Source organism: Anabrus simplex, chromosome 1 (genome assembly GCF_040414725.1).
Source record: "Anabrus simplex isolate iqAnaSimp1 chromosome 1, ASM4041472v1, whole genome shotgun sequence".
Lineage (NCBI taxonomy): Eukaryota > Metazoa > Arthropoda > Insecta > Orthoptera > Tettigoniidae > Anabrus > Anabrus simplex.
In genome coordinates, this window is record NC_090265.1 from 1,264,178,227 (window position 1) to 1,264,198,706 (window position 20,480).

The following is a 20,480-nucleotide window of genomic DNA, read 5'->3' on the forward strand; positions in this document are numbered from 1 at the left end:
GCCCAGTCCCTCCCCTAGTAAACTCAGCCGGAACACAAATAACCTCGCATGTAGAAAAAGCAGAGCTACTAGCTAACACTTTAAAAACCAACTTCACTCCTAATACTCAGCTAATAAACAATGCCCACGATGAAAAAGTAAAAAGTAAAGTAATAAACTACCTAAACACGCCGAACCCCTCACCCGTCCCCCAATTTAAACCTATTGAAATTAAAAATATTATTAAAAAGTTGCCTAATAATAAAGCCCCAGGGGAAGATGGAATACCATCATTACTACTAAAAAACCTCAATAATAAAATGATAAACATCCTAACAAACATATTTAACGCAATACTAAACCTAGAATATTTTCCACATCAGTGAAAAATAGCTAAAATAATCTGTTTCCCCAAACCAGGTAAAGATCACAAAAACCCAGCTAACTACCGCCCCATAAGCCTATTAAGCATAATATCTAAAGTCTTCGAAAAACTAATACATAACAGGATAAAGCACACAATTTATAATAACTTAATTAATGAACAATTCGGATTCAAACCCCAGCACTCAACCACACAACAGCTACTAAGGAGTCACGGAATACATAACACAAGGTTTCCAACATCACCAAGGCACAGCCGCAATTTTCCTAGACTATACACAAGCCTTTGACAAAGTACACCACCCATACCTAATATACAAACTGATAAAACTGCAATTGCATCCTACATACATCAAAATCATAAATCAATACCTCACAAACAGAAAATTCTTTGTACACTTAGATGGAACTAATTCACAGCTTAAAAACATACACGCAGGCGTGCCACAAGGCAGTATTATCGGCCCGACCCTGTTTTTACAATACATAAACGACATCCCACGTAACGCACGCACCCTCACAGCCATCTACGCCGACGACACAGCAATTCTTGCCAAAAGCAGAAACCCAGACCTAGCTACAGAACACCTACAACAACACCTACAGCAACTTGAACCCTGGCTCACTAAATGGAAAATACAAGTCAACATACAGAAAACAAAGGCAGTACATTTTACACGCAGACTTCGACGCCCCCAACAACAATTAACACTACTAAATCAAAACATAGAATGGGTCCCCAAACACAAATACCTAGGAATCACACTAGACACAAGACTGAACCTACAAGAACACGTAAACCAAACACTTCAGAGAGCCAAACAACAAATACTAACACTCTATCCACTCATACACAGCCGCAGCTCACTATCCAGAAAGAACGTACTACTAATTTACACCTCATTCATCAGACCAATCATTACATACGCACTACCAGCAATAGGCTTTCTCTCCAGAATAACTATACAAAAATTGCAGTACATACAAAACTGGGCGCTAAAACTAGCAGTTAAAAACTTCAACACAAGCATTGCAGATCTACACACCATTACAAAAACACCATACATACTAGACTTTGCCCTCGACCAAGCAACGAACTTCTACAATAAAACACAACAACACAACAACCCATTAATCAGATCTCTAGGCCAATACGAACCAGACCGTCACGACAAAATTCACCGTCTACCCAAATACATATTCTTAATAAAAGACATACTACAAAATCCAGACTAAAACACACTAACGCACAACGCCCACACACCTAAACAGTTATACATACACAACAAGATAAGGACCGTTTTTGTAACCTTTGCCACAAACCAAGAACCGCTGAGACGGGTAGCACAATATGCGCAATACCGATAAACAAATTGCAAAACAACTGCTGTTATCTAAATTACAAGTGTCATAAACAACCGACACACGAGAATAACATCCTATTCTCGCTTACAACCCAGCGACATGGTCTGATGCACTTAAGAAATATCGGGCGTGGTCAGAGCTTGGATGGGTTACCATCCGGACTCGGCCCCTGCCGCTGGACCTTACTAATTTAGATATATTCCCACAAAGCCATGGCACTCTGCGGATAAAGTTGAATTTTACCATGTCCCACATAACCGTAATCAACTACAGTACAAACTTCACCATTTCTCTTTATTATTATTATTATTATTATTATTATTATTATTATTATTATTATTATTACTATTATTATTATTATTATTATTATTATCATCACAAATTCTTATATACTTATTATTTTTATACTTTATTTCCTATAACAGGCCAGGTGAGGAGCGCTACATAGCGCACCGGTACTGGCACCGCAACCGGCACCCCCCTAAGGGGTGTCCAAACTGAAAATATGGGAAATCCCGTCTCCTTTACTAAATACGTATCCACTCCATTTAATTGTGGCATTTATTATTTTAATCACGGTTCATGGACATATTTCACGACATTATGACCTTAATTCCGTCATAACCTTAAATTATTGTAAACACATCTATCTATTTGGCAAGCATATCCTACTGCTGGTTCCTAACTTGACATTCTTTGCTCATAACCAACGTACACACGTACATAAGTCTTTCTTTGACATAGTATACAAATCACTGTCACCTTAACGAACTCAGTATTTCACACTACATGGATCACATCTCGAACGTAGGCTTTCATCACTGATTGACTACCTATCTATGGATTTGTCATTCATATACGAAGATTACCTAACCACCTTTGATCTAATTCAATACACTACTTTCGTCGCTTCATTATTTCGCACGGAATAACTTAACAAATTGTATTATACCCACATATGAATATAAAACATTACTACACTAATTTAAAAACAAGACTTATCTGAATTCAGCAGCTCCAGTCGTCGGCATATGTCCAGCTGACAGGACATAGGGACACGCCTCCTTTTACTTCCCTAGGTGAATGGGAAATACTGGCATAATTCTCCTCTGGGCTTAGTCATCTCTCGGCAGGCAACGTCATCCGACGGCACCCATTTGGGCAGTCTGGCCTATCATCTTCTTAGAACATCTTGCTCATTTCTGGACTAGTTGGAATAGAATAATAAACAGAATCAATTAGCATTGCCATCATGAACAGCTGTGATAATCTGCTTAACGCAAAAGATTGCTTCCTTTGAAAGAGTTGATCTATTTGACAAATAATAATCTTGGGGTAGTATAATTCTATGACTTAAAATAAACATTCTCCTTTATCTTTCCAGGAGTTATTATAGGATTCCCACTTCTGTAGTTCTTTAACTTGGGTGATATCGAGTAATACGTCAGCAGAGACTGCCGTGACATAGGCTTGTCGTAGTTTATGCTTGAATTTCCACCTATTTCAAAGTTCGCGGAACGAAATTAATAATCTTTTGCTTGATCTGCGACGCAGCTTCCAATAAATCTGCTCCTTGTTTCTGCTGAAATTATCTCTTGTCGATACCTTCTTTAATTCTGACGTAGTTGTTTTCCGTCTTCGACTCTGATTTTAAAGTAGCAATTCAATCTCGTTTTCTTATTTTTTAAAAATAATTGTTAGTAACAATCTTCACATTCGTTCTTTTTCACTGCCTTCTGGATCTAAATTCTTTTCTCTAGCGCCTGAGGTGAATACTTTTGCTTTCGCTCGCGGTATCATCAGACATTTTGACGTTAATTATTCTCGGAGACCTGGACTCCATCTTTGTCCTTCTTACGGACGGAACTTCTTATAAAAGTGAAATGGCACAATACCCATCGACATAGGTTTGACATCCGGAAGGGCATATTGTCTTCAAACCAGACCAAACACACAAACTTCCATTACCAGGAAACTGAGAGGAAGAAACAGGAAGGAGGAGAGAAGGTAAGTTCCAATCCCCTCACCCCTCAAATCCTTAATAAATTCTGCGATCACAAAGGTGACTGTATCGAATAGCTTAATATATTGGATGCTGCATCATTTATTGAACACATTTACTACAATGAAAACATCAAGGAGTAGGCTTCTTGTGCAAGTCATCACTAATCCTTTAGCAGTTGTTTATATCCACACAGAATATCAAATTTGGTAAGCATGATTTACTGTATAATGACTGATGAACGAAACATATGATGTCTAGCGTAAATGCAATGTAGTAATACATGCAATCAGTTGTATCTGTCAGAAAATGAGCACGTTAGTTTTAAAGAAGTAAGGATATTGTTCTTGTGGTATCCTGTCTGCAGTGATATAACTGATACATTAATCTATTTACGTTTATCGTCGTAATCATCGGTATCAACGTCATTAGTTGAACATGTGACACACATATGTAGCAGGACTGAACACAACTGGAAAACCAACGGGCCAAGTTCGGAAAGTATCCGTCATTTCTCTTCATCGGGTTTAATAAGAGAACTGTTAAAAGAATTATAATCTTCATTAATCTAAGTAACACATTGCTATATGCGTTCAGAAAATAATACATACCTCTTCGAGAATCGAATTCAGCATGACAGTCTTCTCCATGTAGAATTTCGGCAAAGACACATTCACTTTGTAAGGAGTCAATCTATTTACAGCGTCAGCGAGGTTGAAGATGGCTAGTCTGGACTCTAGCCTGCGCACTCCAGAGAAGCCGATGGGTAGAATAATCAGCATGCAGAGTCCCTGATTCTAAAGACAGAAGGAGATAAGTTGGCGTCTTACAGTGCATATGACATTTAATATGTCTATTACTGTTTATTCTACCTTCAACCTTTATCGCATGAAAAGAGGACTAGGACATCAATATCAAGTGTTTTAATATTAAACCATTACCAACTGTGAAGCCTTTCTTTGCTATAAAATAGTAATTGAGTATTTCGCTTTGTTATTTGCAGCCCTATGTAGTATATCGTACTGGTAGGGTGTAGTAACGACGGAGTACTCTGTCGAGACAGGAAATCACATGAAGCCCTAACCATCGTAAATCGCAGGAAGAAAACCTATTTCAGTCATTTTTGAGACGAAAAATGCAACTTTATACCCACTGATTACAGAAGGCAGGATAGAAAGGAAGCGAGGACGTGATTGGAGAAGATTGTCTTCAACGTGGACCTCCGACTGTGGTTCTCCATTCACGATATGGCAATTCTGATATCGAAAACACAATATTATCAAACTTATTCCAAGATCATCACCGACCTTCTGTAAAGGCACAGCGTCAGAAGAATAATAATAAGAAGTAAACTCTGGGTAGTGGATTTAAAGCAAATAAGTCTGTTCCGCCGAAGTCAAAATTTCATAATTTGTGCTTCAGCAAAATTCTACCAACATAATGGTTTCGCGGCACGTTCCATCTGCTAGCAAAGTATCATTCTGGGACGGAATACTGATTGGACAGTGGTCTCGTTCCATTCCTACTTACACAGTCCAAATACTTTTTAAAAGACCTCGAATGTGGAGAGGGGCTGCCTCACCTCGCAGCACTGTGTATAGTGGCTGAACACAACGTGACAACAAGCGATTTGTGAGAAAAAAGAGCGCCCTAAGCAGACCTCCCACACTACCCACGTGACCACACTCCGCCAGTCACACAGAAGGACGTTTACTAAGTATTTGGACTATAGATCTCTGTCTCATCCTAGATACTTTCAAAATATTCTAGACGTCTTTGCTTTGACTGCAGATTTAATATTGTGCGCCACTCTCTTAGGGGAGATGGCAAAACAAGACCTCAGCAATCTTTGGACTAGTCTGCTCAATTCCCAGTTATGAGGAATATCGAGCGTGCGTAGGACTTAAAAAAGTGTAATTTTCACGACATACAATCCCGTGTGGTATTATGCGAGAGCTTATCGACACTGTCATGTGGCATTCGTGAACGAGGAGGGCATGTCCATCACTTAATACATGATAATCACATTTCACATGTCACAACACTGAGGACAGAGATGTACTGTAGTTGAGGATTCCTGTAAGACGAGTCTTTAATGAAAGATATTAAATTGTTGAGCTGATTGTATTTACGTTGTTCGGAACTACCAAACAAACTTGTATTGCAGGATATAAAACATTAATAATGAGAAAAACTTATAGAACCCCATTCCATCTTGAAAAATAATATTTTACACATAACTATTACCAATTGTTATTACGGTTCATTAGCAATATACTTTAACTATACTTTGCGAATTTTGTATACTTTCGTTCTTCAAATTCATATACAATTTTGCGATATTGTGGTTACTGCACTTAATGTCTACCAACACAACATACCCCTAGAAATATGTTTTTCAATACATGTAAAATAGTTACTTAGATACTTACCAGAGGGCTATACTGCGTCACGTGGGCGAGTCAAGTCGGTTTTTTTAATGGCCGGCCCTGAAGTGACTAAGAAAATGTGTTCACCTTAATGTTTTCTAAATAAAAATTTAGCAATTCAACATAGTATGTAATGAAATGTTTCGTAGCAAGGGCGAAAATGCTTTACGTATTCGTTTCGACATTCAGCCTTCACATGATTATTTGGCAGTAAACATCTCAAGTCATACGTAAAACCCCGGCTTTCTGCCCTTGTATATTTGCAACAGCCATCTACTGTTTGGTGGACTCGAATCTGCAGCCCTGCCCCTTCCTACTTGTAGTATGCAAACTACAAGGAATTTCAAAATGAAAGTGTCGACAAATGAAGGGGAATTTATTTGGGATGATCTGGGAGCTGGTCTGTCTGTAACTCATGTGAACACCAATACTGATTTCCTTGATCTTGATAGGTGTTCGGTGTAGATGAAAATGGTAAGGGGAGAGGTGGAGCGCTCCACCAGGACAATAACTCAGTATCAGAGAGTAACCGCATCGGAATTGTAATCGTGGGTCAACATTAGCCCAGTTTTGATCAATTTTAACACAGAAGTTAATTGTGTACTCTAATTCATAGTGGACTAACAATATTTGTTGTGCAGAATAGATCCCTTAAACGTAGTTCAATGGCACAACATGCAAGTGTAGGGCTAAGGTGTGCGACTCGTTGGCTGAATGGTCAGCGTACTGGCCTTCGGTTCAGAGGGTCCCGGGTTCGATTCCCGGCCGGGTCGGGGAATTTAATCTTCATTGGTTAATTCCATTGGCCCGGGGGCTGGGTGTTTGCTTTGTACCCAACATCCCTGCAACTCACCCACACCACACATAACACTAACCTCCACCACAATAACACGCAGTTACCTACACACGGCAGATGCCGCCCACTCTCATCGGAGGGTCTGCCTTACAAGGGCTGCACTCGGCTAGAAATAGCCACACGACATGTAAATGTAGGGCTGAGGTACCTATCTCTCACCCGTAGGACTAGGGTTTAATTCCAGACTTGTCAGGATATTTAATCCTAGTTTGAGAAATGGACTAGGAATCACTCAGTCTTGTGAAGTCAATTCTGACATGAGGGAATCCAGTGAGGTAAGTGAAGCAGTACTACTGAGGACTCACGATGAAAACATGGCACTCTTTTATTCCCTGTCAGTTTGAGAAGCAGTGTTTGTCTTGGCTCGATTAATGCCTTGAACAATTTAAAGATTTCTGAGTTTAATAGTATATTCTACATGCTATCGAGGTCATTCTATATTAGATTATATTCCACAGTTCTCACAAATACGTCAGTTATATTTCTACAGTGGCTCAGGCAGCAACACACCAGCTTCTCAACGCTGGGTTCCGTGGCTCAAATCCCGGTCACTCCACGTGAGATTTGTGCTGGACAAAGCGGAGGAGGGACAGGTTTTTCTCCGGGTACTCCGGTTTTCCCTGTCACAATTCATTCCAGAAACCCTTTCCAATATCATTTAATTTCATCTGTTATTCATGAATCTTTGCCCCAGAGGAGTGCGACAGCCGGCACAATTCCTATCCTCGCCGCTAGGTGGGCCTTCATTCATTTCATCCCTGACTCGGTCAAATGACTGGAAACAGGCAGTGGGTTTTCATTTTATCGTTTTACTAGAGTGCTGTTTATTATTTGCTTTTGTCCTGTACTCACAATAAGTCAAAAGTAAAACGAACAGGCAAATTAAAGGTTGTGCTCTGGGGATGCCAGTAAAGGCGCTACCAACCTAAGCACCTTTAATATCCTCGCTGCCTGGAAGGATGCAACAGATTCGGAGTATCTATGGCACTGGATCGAACATCGGACCCCTCTCTGGAGCGACCTGGGTGATGAACCGTCCCATTTAGGATCTATTCTGCCTACTATGAATTAAGATGGAGAAGGAAAAGATGTACCTTTTGTTTATAGTGATGTACCATATACATGACGGTGTAAGTACAGTCATTATCGACGTTTGGGTGTAGAGTGTGGTCTGCGGTGGTTGTGTATAGCTGACAATACTACGTGATTAAGGTAAGACTCTCAGGATTTGAGTTAATACACTATTTGAGAATGTTCATGAAATGAATATAGTGAGTAAATACACATCAAGGGCGACATCAAAATTCAGACACTGATTATTAGACGTAGCCATTCTCATCATGGAGCTGTTGTTACGAGTTGCGAGTACTTACCTCAAAGGGGATCTCCAGCATAGTAGCGTCTAGCTCCTCTACCAAGGCTTGTCGCAGCACCTGCTGGGAGTGCATCATTTGTACGTCTTGTGTTGACGCCAGGTTAATGTGGAACTTCTCTGTTGTAGTCATCTCGCTGCCGAATGGAATGGCCCAGCGAGCTTTGAGGTAAAGTGCACTAACTAGAAGCATCTTCGTATTTTGATCCACCATACCTACATCACAATTTTGGAACTACATTTAGGAACTTTTACCGAATAATATCATATATATATATATATATATATATAGGTAGATAGATAGATAGGAGTTTGAGTAGTATATGATTACGCCTACTCCGTACCTTCTTCACTCCATTATTTGTATTCACTTTACTCCTTGAAAAAATTAAATTGGTTTCATTGTCCATTGCTACTGGCTAGCATTTTGTCACGTTACTTGTTATGAAAAATCTTACAAGTAAAAATTAGGCTTCACTTTGCAGGCTCGATCTGGATCGATTTTGATGAAAGAGTACGTTCGATTTTGCCAGTAAGACCCGCAATTCATGAGTATTGAAACTAACCGAAAAATGCTTTAGTTTGTTTTAGACGAGAGACGTTGATAATTCTGAAACACCTTTCTCACCAAGGAAAAAAAATTGCTATTGCAAACTCTAGAAAATCCCTACTGATTCCATAAGTAGTCGGCAGGCAACTTCAGGGCCCTTGAAGTAATTGCTTGCGTACCAAAGGCAGAGACTCAGACAGCAGAACCGAGAGCAACCAGTAGAGGCGCCCACCAGATATTGCTGTCCAGCTCGCAATACAGAAATGATTATCGGCATTTCTACTCAAGGAGATCTAAGAGGATAAACAGGAAACCTCCATATTTTGATGATTACCTGCACTGAAGAAAACTACTGCGTATTAAATTTTGCTATATTATTCTGTTGTATGATTTGTGATTTTCTTAGATTCATACATTGACAAAACTTCAAATGTTTTTATTGTCGATTAGTACGGTACAGAGTTTTGTTAAATAAAGCCTCTTAGGGTTTTCATTGCCATAAGAACCAATATGGAGATCACGCTTAGGTTTATTATTTACCGTGATATCCAATCTGAAAGTTCTGCAAATAGCATAATTATTCCGCGTCAGGAATTAAAAAAGAAAAAAAAGAAAAAGAAACGGGATTTCCACTTCAGGAACGGCACGTGGTCATAAGGTTCACTCAGCCTACGCCGTAAATTAGAACCAGGTTTTCGTGGAAGTAAGGAAAGCCGGGCATAGGGCTAATCAGTTTCCAATTAGTCAAGGTTAAGAATAGTGGAAACCTTTACCTTTCACTCCCCCAGTAGTTTTCATGGTATGTAAGGAGATGGCATTGTAAATATATTGCTTTCATCATAACACGTGTTCGAGTGTTTCAAGTTTATAGGATGTATTATATTCCAGGACTGTAACATGTTGAGATGATTCACAATACGCCGCAAATAATGTATATAGTTGAGAGTTCCAATCAATATGAGTTTGCAATGAAAAAGGTAGTCCAAGTTTGTCATTTCATTGCTCTGGTTTTATACAGAGTTTTCTGTCTGCTCTTTGATTTCAAGGCGCGGAATATTGAATGCGTAATTAACCGCGTGAGGGAGCAAACATGAATACGGATATTCTGTGCTCCAGTTCGTAGAATATGAGTAGTTTGGATCAATGTGATAAGGCATAAAATGAGAAAGGGCAATGGATAGACTAAGTACAGTTATTGCTGGGATAAGTGCGACGCATTAGCAAGAACAGGATAACTATTCGGGCGACTACAGAACTATTAACGCGAAATTGAGCTGGGGAAATGAAAAAGTAGTTTTAGTACTGCATAAGAATAGAGAGCAATTGGTGTTATTGTGACCAGCGTAGTAAACGTATTGTTAATGCTAATATAGAGAGCGAGCTAATACTCAGCACGATAGGACAAGATTATTACATAATGAAAAAATCGAAATATATTTAGGGAAGAAACACATACTTACATCATCATTATTGACCGTTATGCTTTTCAATGTTCAGTCTGCAAGCCTCTGTGAATATAATAAACGTCGCCTCTATCCTCTATTGCAACTAGTGCTGTGGCCTCAATTAGTTCTATACCTCTTATCTTTAAATCGTTACAAACTGAGTCTAAACATCGTCGTCTAGGTCTCCCTCTACTTCTCTTACTCTCCATAACAGAATCCATTATTCTCCTAGGTAACCAATACTCCTCAATTCGCCTCACATGCCTGCACCACCGAAGCCGGTTATTTTTTTGCTAGTGGCTTTGCGTCACACCGACACAGATAGGTAGGCCTATTATGGCGACGATAGGAAAGGAAAGGTCTAGGAGTTGGAAGGAAGCGGCCGTGGCTTTAATTAAGGTACAGCCTCAGCATTTGCCTGGTGTGAAAATATGAAACCACGGAAAACCATTTTCAGGGCTGCCGACAGTGGGATTCGAATCCATTATCTCCCGGATGCGAGCTCACAGCCGCGCGCCTCTAACCGCACGGCCAACTGAAACCGGTTTATGCGTACAGCTTCATCCATCGACTTCATTCCTAACTTAGCCTTTATCTCCTCATTTCGAATACCCTCCTGCCATCCCACGGAGGAAAAATGTTCTTCCTGTAATTACGCTTGAGGAAGTGGAAAGGATGGTAAATGAACTCCATTGCCATAAAGCATAAGGAATAGTTGAAATTAGACCTGAAATGGTGAAGTATAGTAGGGAGGCAGGGATGAAATAGCCTCAGAGAATAATACGTTTAGCATGGGGTATTGGTAAGGTATCTTCAGATTGGACAAAAGCAGTAATTGCACCTATCTATAAGCAAGGGAACAGGAAGGATTGCAACAAATATCGAGGTATCTCATTGATTAATATACCAGGCAAAGTATTCACTCGCATCCTGAAATGGAGTGTGCGATCAGTGGTTGAGAGAAAGCTGGATGAAAACCAGTGCGGACTTAGACCACAGAGGGGCTGTCAGGATGAGATTTTCAGTATACGCCAGGTAAGTGAAAAATGCTACGGGAGGAATTGACAGTTGTATTTATGTTTCGTAGATCTAGATAAAGCATATGACAGGGTTGCAAGGGAAGAGGTGTTCACATTACTGGGGGACTGTAGGATAAATGGTGGATTATAAAAATCAGTCAAAGGCATTTATGTTGACAATTGGTCTGCAGTGAGAATTGATGGTAGAATGAGTTCTTGGTTCAGGGTACATGCAGGGGTTAGGCAATGCAGTAATATTTCACCTGGAAATCTAGTAAGCAGTCTGGCCTATGCTGACGACTTTGTCTTAATGACAGATTGTATCGAAGCATGGAGTCTAATATCTTGAAACTTGAAAATAGGTGCAATGAGTATGGTATGAACCTTAGCTTTTCGAAGACTAAATTGATGTCAGGAGGTAACAGAATTGAAAGACAGATTGTTGATAGGAAGTTGGAACAGGTAGATAATTTCAAGTATTTAGGCTGTGTGTTCTCCCAGGATGGTAATATTGTGAATAAGTTTGAATCAAGGTGCAGCAAAGCAAATGCAGTGAGCTCGCAGTTGTGATTCTGTAAGAAGGAAGCCAGCTCCCGGACGAAAGTTTGTTTACATCGTTCTGTTTTCAGACTAACTCTGCTTTACGGGAGTGAAAGCTGGGTGGACTCAGGATATTTAATTCATACGTTAGAAATAATGGACATGAAAATAGCAAGAACTGTTGCTGATACAAACAGGTGGGAATAATGGCAGGTGATTATTCGGAATGAGGAGATAAAGGCTAAGTTAGGAATGAACTCGATGGATGAAGCTGTACGCATAAACCGGCTTCGGTGGTGGTCTCATGTGAGGCGAATGGAGGAAGATTAGTTACCTAGGATAATAATGGACTCTCCTACAGAGGGTAAGAGCAGTAGCGGGAGACCAAGACAATAATGGTTAGACTCAGTTTGTAAGGATTTCGAGATAAGCGGTATAGAACTAAATGAGGCCAAAATGCTAGTTGCAAATAGAGGATTATAGTGACATTTAGTAATTTCACAGAGCATGCAGACTGAACGCTGAAAGGCATAACGGTCTATAATGATAGTGAATATACAACTGTAAATAATAATAATAATAATAATAATAATAATAATAATAATAATAATAATAATAATAATAATAATAATAATAATAATAATAATAATAATAATAATAATAATAATAATAATAATAAAATGGCAGCTTTATATTAAACTTGAAACTAATGTCTCTGTGGTATTTACAACTTACTTCCATTTCTCTTAGTTGTTGTTAACCAGCAAGGCATAATGAATGGCTCTCATGGATGACCTCCATTGGGTCTTTTTCAGCACAAAATCCTGATATACTACTTTCTTCTTGTGATAAGGAATTTTTACTCATTAGTGATAACCAGTCGGTGATGATCAAAAAACACAGCATGATGACTGACCTAATAATGAAGAGTGCCCAAACGTAATTGGCACACAGTAAGATCGTCAAAGTCATTTTTAAAGACATGTGCCCCTCACTACTGGCAATCATTGCGATCGACGAATTATTAAGAACCATTGTCCAAGGCAACTAGCATGCTCGAATAAGTTAAAGACAGCATAATAAGAACTGCGCCCATCACATTGGATATGCACGACCACCGACGATATAAAGAACATGCTTCCTTTTTTACGCACCTTTATATATCCTCTTAAATTTCAAATTTGTTTCCGTCTACCACACTATTCTTGTACTAAGGACTAAATGCTGCTTCAATTTGAAATTTTCCCGAACGTCGCTGCTTAAATCGTCCAGTCCCACCCTCTTTAAGTAACTGTAATGTTTTCTCTTTGTAACGTGTGGCCTCAGAAAAGTACCTGGCGATTTCCACCTAAATGGCTGCGTACAAAAATAACTAAATAATTTTCCCGCGTTTCTTAATGACCTACTTCCATAGACTCTGATTTACATCATATATATAACATATGTAATTACCTGTAATAATACTAACCTGCTAACAGTTTGTTACTTAATTGGTTACGAATGTGTCCGGAATTAATAGCGGTTTCATAAATTTAACATACTTGTAATTGGACACATAATTAAATAGAATTATAAATTGAATGAGTTGTTACTTATTCTACGTTTTACAGTGAGGTACAATGGTACCGAAAATGTGAGGAATGAAGTTTGCTGAACAAAGTAAAAATGACCAACGGATGAATTAAATAGGAAGTGCAGGCTAACTAAGGAGGAATGGCTTAAGTGTAGTGGCAAGATTTTAAATTGTAGGAGGTGTGAATGCTGTAGAGAGGATAAATAAACGAACTCTAGGAGGAATGAAATCTAGTTGAATGAGTATTAGCCATTCATTTTTAGAAATGAGGAGAAGGAAAGGGTAGGTAAGAACTCATTCGGACATTGTGGTGAGGGAGATAAATAGATTCTCATTTATATACACATCGCAGACGACTTTCTACTATGGCACTGTGCATCATGACTTTGTTACAATTTTGGAGAGATGTAGAGTGACTATCTCTTATGCACTTCTTTGCTTTAGTTTTCTTGATCGATTCTCAAAATGATGACATGTAAAACTCAATATTACATATCAATAATCTGTTAATTACTCCTATTAATGGGCCAGGGCAAGCCAATAGTCGGGTAGGGTTTATGTAGCACTAGAGGATCATAATCTTCTTCATGTGCCATGTCCTCGCAGAACGTTGGTGAAAAGTAGCATGATCTGTTGTTTGTTTATAGCTCTTCTGAACAGAGTAAGCTTTGTCACCCCAAACCACTGGCTCAAGTTGCCGAGCCACGATGTCCTATTTCTCCCTCGACCACGTTTTTCATTAATTTTCCCTTGGAGTATTACTTGCAGAAGGTGGTATTTACCGTTCCTCATCATATGACCAATGTATTCCAGCTTCCTTTTCTTGATGGTAGTGGGAATTACTGGTTCTTTGTTCATACGGTGCAAAAGTCTATACTGATCATTTTAGCTGTCCAAGGTATCTTCAGCATCCTTAGGTACGTCCACATTTCAAATGCTTGCAACTTCTTGCACATGGTCTCAGTTAGTGTCCATGCCTCAACGCCGTATAACAGAATGGACCGGAGTAGTCGTGTCCGTAGTGTAATGGAAAGGTCACGGCGTGTCAAGAGTTTTCTAAGTCTTTGAAAAGAAATCCTGCCCTGCTCAACTCTGCATCGGATCTCATGAGCAAGGTCCCAGACATCATTGATGTGACATCCCATGTATTTAAATATTGCCACTCTGCTGCTGTGAGATTACCTCAAATGCCATCTTCTTTCCACTTGGTCTTCTTTACGTTAACCCTCAAGCCCATGGCGCGGCTGGCTTCAGTGACAGCATTAAATAGTTCCTGTAGATCCTGGAGATTGTTTGCAAGTAGCAAGCACAGTGTCATCGGCATACCTGATATTATTTATGGTGAAACCATTAACCATAACTCCTTCAGTCTTTCCGTAAAGAGCATCTCGAAAATTATTTTCTGAATAGATGTTGAAAAGCATGGGTGAAATGATACAGCCTTGGCTAACTCCTTTCATAATTGAGATTTCTTCCGATACACTACCATCGACTCTTATGCCAGCACTCTGGTTCCAGTATAGATTACCAATAATACGGACGTCCGGCCATTAAATCCTAATTCTCGAAGAATGTTCATAAGTTCATCATGGCGGTCTGTATCGAAGATTTTTTAGTAATCGATGAAAGAATCAAAAACATCGACATAGACTTCTCGGTACCGTTGGACTAATACCTGCAGACTGAATAATGCCTCTATGGTACCAAAATCATGTCTGAAACCAAACTGTGAAGTTCCGATGTTCTCCTCCCATTTATTATAAATTCTCGCATGCAAGACCTTTAGGAATACTTTCATAACGCGGCTTATCCATCCAATTGTTCTATATTCATTGCAGAGTTTGGCATTAGCTTTCTTAGGCAATGTTACGAAAGTTGATTTTGAGCCAGTCTCGAGGAATGGTTCCACTGCGGTGAATACTGTTGAATGGGACAACTGATAATGAAAGGGATTTTTCTTTCTCAAGCAGTTTCAGTACCTCAGCATACATCTAATCAGGGCCTGGAGCCTTCCTATTCTTCGCTGTTCTTATGGCATACTCTAATTCTGCACGTGTGATACCCACACCATCGCCTGCCCAAGCACGATGAACCTCACTCTTGCGATCCAAGAAGAGATTTTGTACATATTCCATCCATTCCTTAAGTTTCTATTCCGTGCTCGCTAAGATATAACCATTCTTATTAAGTAGGATTCCACTACCCTTCTTGTTGTATGCACCGGTTACTTGTTTCACTTTCTTGTACATGTTGAAAAAATCATATTTTGAATTCAGTAAGTCTACTGTATTTCGTTGCATTCCTCTGAGAGTTGTTGTTCTTTTGCATTCCTTATTTTTTGTCATATTAACTTCTGCAAACTTTTGTACTTTACAGGATCTTTGTTCTCAGAGGACCTTCTCTTGTCCATCAGCTCCAGAATTGCTTCTGTCGTCCACGGTATGGTTTTCCTTCTTCCAACACCCCTTAATTTTACTTGACATGTCACATTTGATGTTATTCCAAGTGCCTTCAATATCATTTACATTGATGCTATTTTGAACTCCCGCAAGTTTTACACGTAGGGCTGACTGAACTTCATCCTTCAATGCTTGATCTTGAAGCTTCTGAATCTCAATCCGACTAAAACTCCCCTATAAATGGCATTTCTTCAGCCTGAGATTCATGGAAACAAACAGTAGGTTAAGGCCTTTGTTGATATCAGCACCAGGATATGTTTCTACACATTTGATAGAATTTCTGAACCGCTTATTAATTGTGATTTAATCAATCTAGTTTCTAATACTGCTGTCAGCATTTGAGGTCCACGTATATAGGCGATGTGGAGGTAGATGGAAATATGTGCTTGTTATAATAAGGCCCTCCTCCTGACACATCTGGATAAGTCGATCACCTCGAAGATTGCTTGCTCTTAAGCCGTAGTCACCGACTACATCAACGCGACTACTTTAGCATTCAAATAGCCTATCACAATTTTCCTCTCAGACGTTTTGGTGAATGACAGGGCTGCTTAGATTTTTGTGTAAAAATCTTCGACTTGAACGTCTGAGGCATCACATGTTGGACCATAAACTTGGATGATATTCACTAAAATTGGTCGTGCATTACACTGTAATAAACATACTCTCTCTGATACTGGTACGAATGGTTTCACAGACTTACTGATGTCGCGATGTACAATGAAATCTACGCCATTAAGATGGCGAGGATCGTCATTACCGGAATAGTGCTGGTAACCACTGACTACACTCTTTCCTGAATGAGGCCAACGCATTTCGCTAATGTTAAGAATGTCGATCTTGAGGCTCTTCATCTCTCTGATGGCGTTGAAGTCTTTCCACTTTGAAAAAAGGATCTAACCATTTGAAGCTAAAACCTGGACGAAAATAATCGAACTTCAAAGACACACATTAGTACTCGACAGTCTTCGGCTGTGAGCTTTGAACCTGAAATAGTGACAGAAGATAGACATGTGCAAGCGCAATTCCACTGAAGAAAGTCATATGTGCAGCGAAATAGTCATGTGAATATGCACGCACATTTTGATGTTTTAATAATATTTACTATTGGGTACCAAATTAGACTCCTGATTCACCCTAAACCCATTAGGATCTTCTATTTAATATAGAAATATACATAAAATTCCACTGATCATCTTGTTCTACCTAACCGCTAATTCTACTATTCTATGAAGCCATTAAGATCCTTCCTTCCTACCATACTTAATTTTTTCAGGTCGAATTCCATCTACTGCTGCTGCTGTACGACAATATAATTCATTTGCACCTTTTTCACTTCCTCGAGGAGATTTTTTTTTATAGTGTCCAACTTTTACACTAGGTAAATGCTGTTCCTGACCTTATTTAAGGCAACTGTCGCTCTCTTCCCTGTCCTAGCCCTGTCTTACCTCATCGTCACCGTAAGAGCTGTCTGAGTCTGTGCAACGCAAAGCGAATTGCGAATGAAGGAGAGAAAATGTACGTATTTGGTATATGTAGCCATTCAGTGACATTGATTTATGCAAACACTTCTTTGTTAACATTATCGTGATAGAATACAGAGGGATAGTTTATGTACTACCTTTTCAAATTCAAACTGCAATGATCAGAACCGTTGAATATAAAAGGGAAGGAACTGGCCAGAAAAGAGTGAGGTAAGTATGCAATTACATTTTCCCACATTTTTAATATTTAGTAGAATACATGGTAAATGAAATCAAAGAATAATTTGGATTAGAAATGGCATTTCTAGGAGAAGAAAGAAGGAATCTGTTCGTGTTGCATTGTTTTGCTCGAGTATTTTATTAAACATCGTAACTATTAACCCTTCTTTGATCACATTTAAATATTAAACACATCAAAACTTTTCTTAGAATACTCTCTAGGCAACAGATAGACAGACATACAGACAGACACACTGGTAAACGAGGAATTGTACACACAGATAATCGTGATCGAATACCGAGGGATAGTTTATGTAACCTTTTCAAAATTCAAACTACAGTGATCTGAACCGTTGAATATAAAAGAGATGGAACTGACCAGATACATATAAATCATTTTCATGTTAAAGAGTGTGATTCAAAACAACACCGTGAATGACCAGGGTGTGGAAGAGGATAGCGAATTCATCGCAAGGAGCTCATGTGCGAAAACACATTGAGTGCCTGCTATGTGGCGTTGACGTATCACAACGCTTCATATGTGATAATGTGCGTGTGATACATATTTAAATGGAACTGCTATGAATACACGGTGGTATAAATAAATAATTCACTTTCTTCGCTATAGCACAGGTAACTAAAATTTAATAATTACTGCGTAATGTCGCGAAATTTCACCAAGAGCATCACTTCTTGGACAAATTACAAAAATAAGTTCGAATAGCCGTCTTAAAACTTGTTTAAGGGGAGTATCATATCATATATATCTTTATTTCCCTCCAGATCTACAGTATTGATACATTATTGATCTATTAAAGGAGAAAAATAATAAGGCCCAACCTAGGCAGCTTAAGCTGATATACACATATAATAATTCTCGTAAAATAATAGAACTAACATGATCAGTATCTGCTGCCAATTGACGCACGGACATCTCCCTCACGGAGAGCCGATAGCCATGATACTACAGAAATAAATGAAAACAAGGGAAAAGGCAAAATAATATAAATAATAATAATAAAATGGCAATGAGGCATGGATAAACACTGTCGCTTGGCCCAAGTTCAACCCTTGTTTGTGGACTGTTGGCCATGGCATAAGGCATTATGGCAGTATGATAATAGAAACTAAAATAATGACAAATTACTGTGTAGAGTACAGTGTGTCTTGGAAGACGGCATCTGCACTTTAAACAAAATATATATAATACTTCCGTCCGGATTCGCAACTCAGCGCAATCTTTCCTGAACAGTGACCTCTCTGTTTCTCTACTTAAGTTGCAAACCTGCCTTCGTGTTACATCCACTGTAGTGCTGGTGTGCAATTTTTCTCCTTACGTTTCATTGCTATTGACCACTATTAAACTCCATTATTTCGCTTCACTTATTAACTTTTATAATTCCAGATAACTCTCCATATTAAATTAAACCATATTCACATACAGTTAACTTACACCATCAGCTCATATACAACCGATCTCCACATATTAACTTTATCATGCAACTTCACGATTATTACAAAGTTACCACACATACCCACGCAGCTTGAATTACAATCATCCTGCAACCACTTGCATTCTTACCATTAGCTTTACTTTTATCCATATCCAATTTACAATCACTCTATTCCTTACTCACTAACCAAAAACCCGCGTCATCTTGATTACAGCCTTCCAATACCATCCAAAGACTGAACTTAATATACACACTTTACCGCCTACTATTTTAACTACTTAATCACTCTTGTCACAGTTACGAATACACACAAACTCCAATATACTCATGTGTTAAACAAATTACTTACTACTGCTGATTGCTTTTTTTGCTTCTTGTCACTATGCCTTCGTCCAATTTGTTCTTCTTACCCCCTATCTCTCCTCGGCTCCAGCTTCTCCCTTTCGCCAAGGCACCTCTTGCTTCATCTTCCTGCCTCCCAACCGTATTTTCGCTTCGTTTTTGAGCACTTGTCACATCTTGTGCCTCCGCCCCCACAATCACTCCCTGTATCTTCTTTTCTTCTCTCACACTGGCCTCCGTCCTCAGTTCCTTAATTAATGCCCTGGTCTTCCTGGTCTCCTTCCTTAACTCCCTCCTCATCTCAGTTGCTCCTTTCCTGACTCCTTCTATGATCGATTTGAAGATAGCATTCGCGCCTTCCTCTGTCCTGCTAATTTCTTCTTGCCGCAAGTTCTGTTCCAATGCCCTATTTTCTTTGGTTTTTCTTTGTCCCCATGCCCATCTTCTACAACTTTACTGTCTCGGACTTGCCTTTCTTCCACTCTCTTCCCCATAACCACTTTGTTTTTCATATTCTCTTCCAATTTTCGTAATTTTATCGCTGTCCAAAATCTGGTCCATTGTCCATTGGTTACCACTAATTGTTGTCCCTTAATGTAGGTTCTTAACCCTTGCATTTTAGCCCTGACCAAATGTTTCTTCTGAGTGTTCATATTCTTTACCCCTTTTCTTACCATATCTCTTTTAACCCAAATTTTAGTGTTCCGTATATTGTCTGCGCCTCTCGTCAATACTTCCGCCATCAGGGTGGAAAACAGTTTCACTTTTATCGGCCTATTACCCCTATCCTTTCCACGTCATCAATATCTACTTCGCTGAACTTAATTTTCATCATTTTCTGGATGACTTCCACAACTTTGTAGGTTGTCAGCACTTTGTCCTCACCTTTTTATTTAGGCACTCCATATATAAATAAGCATTTCTTCCTGCGTTCTTGGCTAATGTGTTCTATTTCTGCCTTCAGCTTCATCACCTCTTCCTCCATCTCCCTTATTTTTACCTTGAGTG

The 20,480-nt window shown here is 39.2% G+C and overlaps 1 protein-coding gene across 1 annotated transcript in view; it reads right to left on the reverse strand.

Moving 5' to 3' along the window:
• Window positions 1-20,480, reverse strand: part of LOC136858666 (leukocyte elastase inhibitor) — a 120,111-nt gene that overhangs the window by 34,688 nt on the left and 64,943 nt on the right. Inside the window, exons 5-6 of the mRNA XM_068228828.1 lie at window positions 8,389-8,603; window positions 4,342-4,527 (exon numbers count right to left, since the gene is read on the reverse strand). Of these exons, the coding sequence (XP_068084929.1) occupies window positions 4,342-4,527; window positions 8,389-8,603 (401 nt within the window). The remainder of the gene's footprint in view (window positions 1-4,341; window positions 4,528-8,388; window positions 8,604-20,480) is intronic.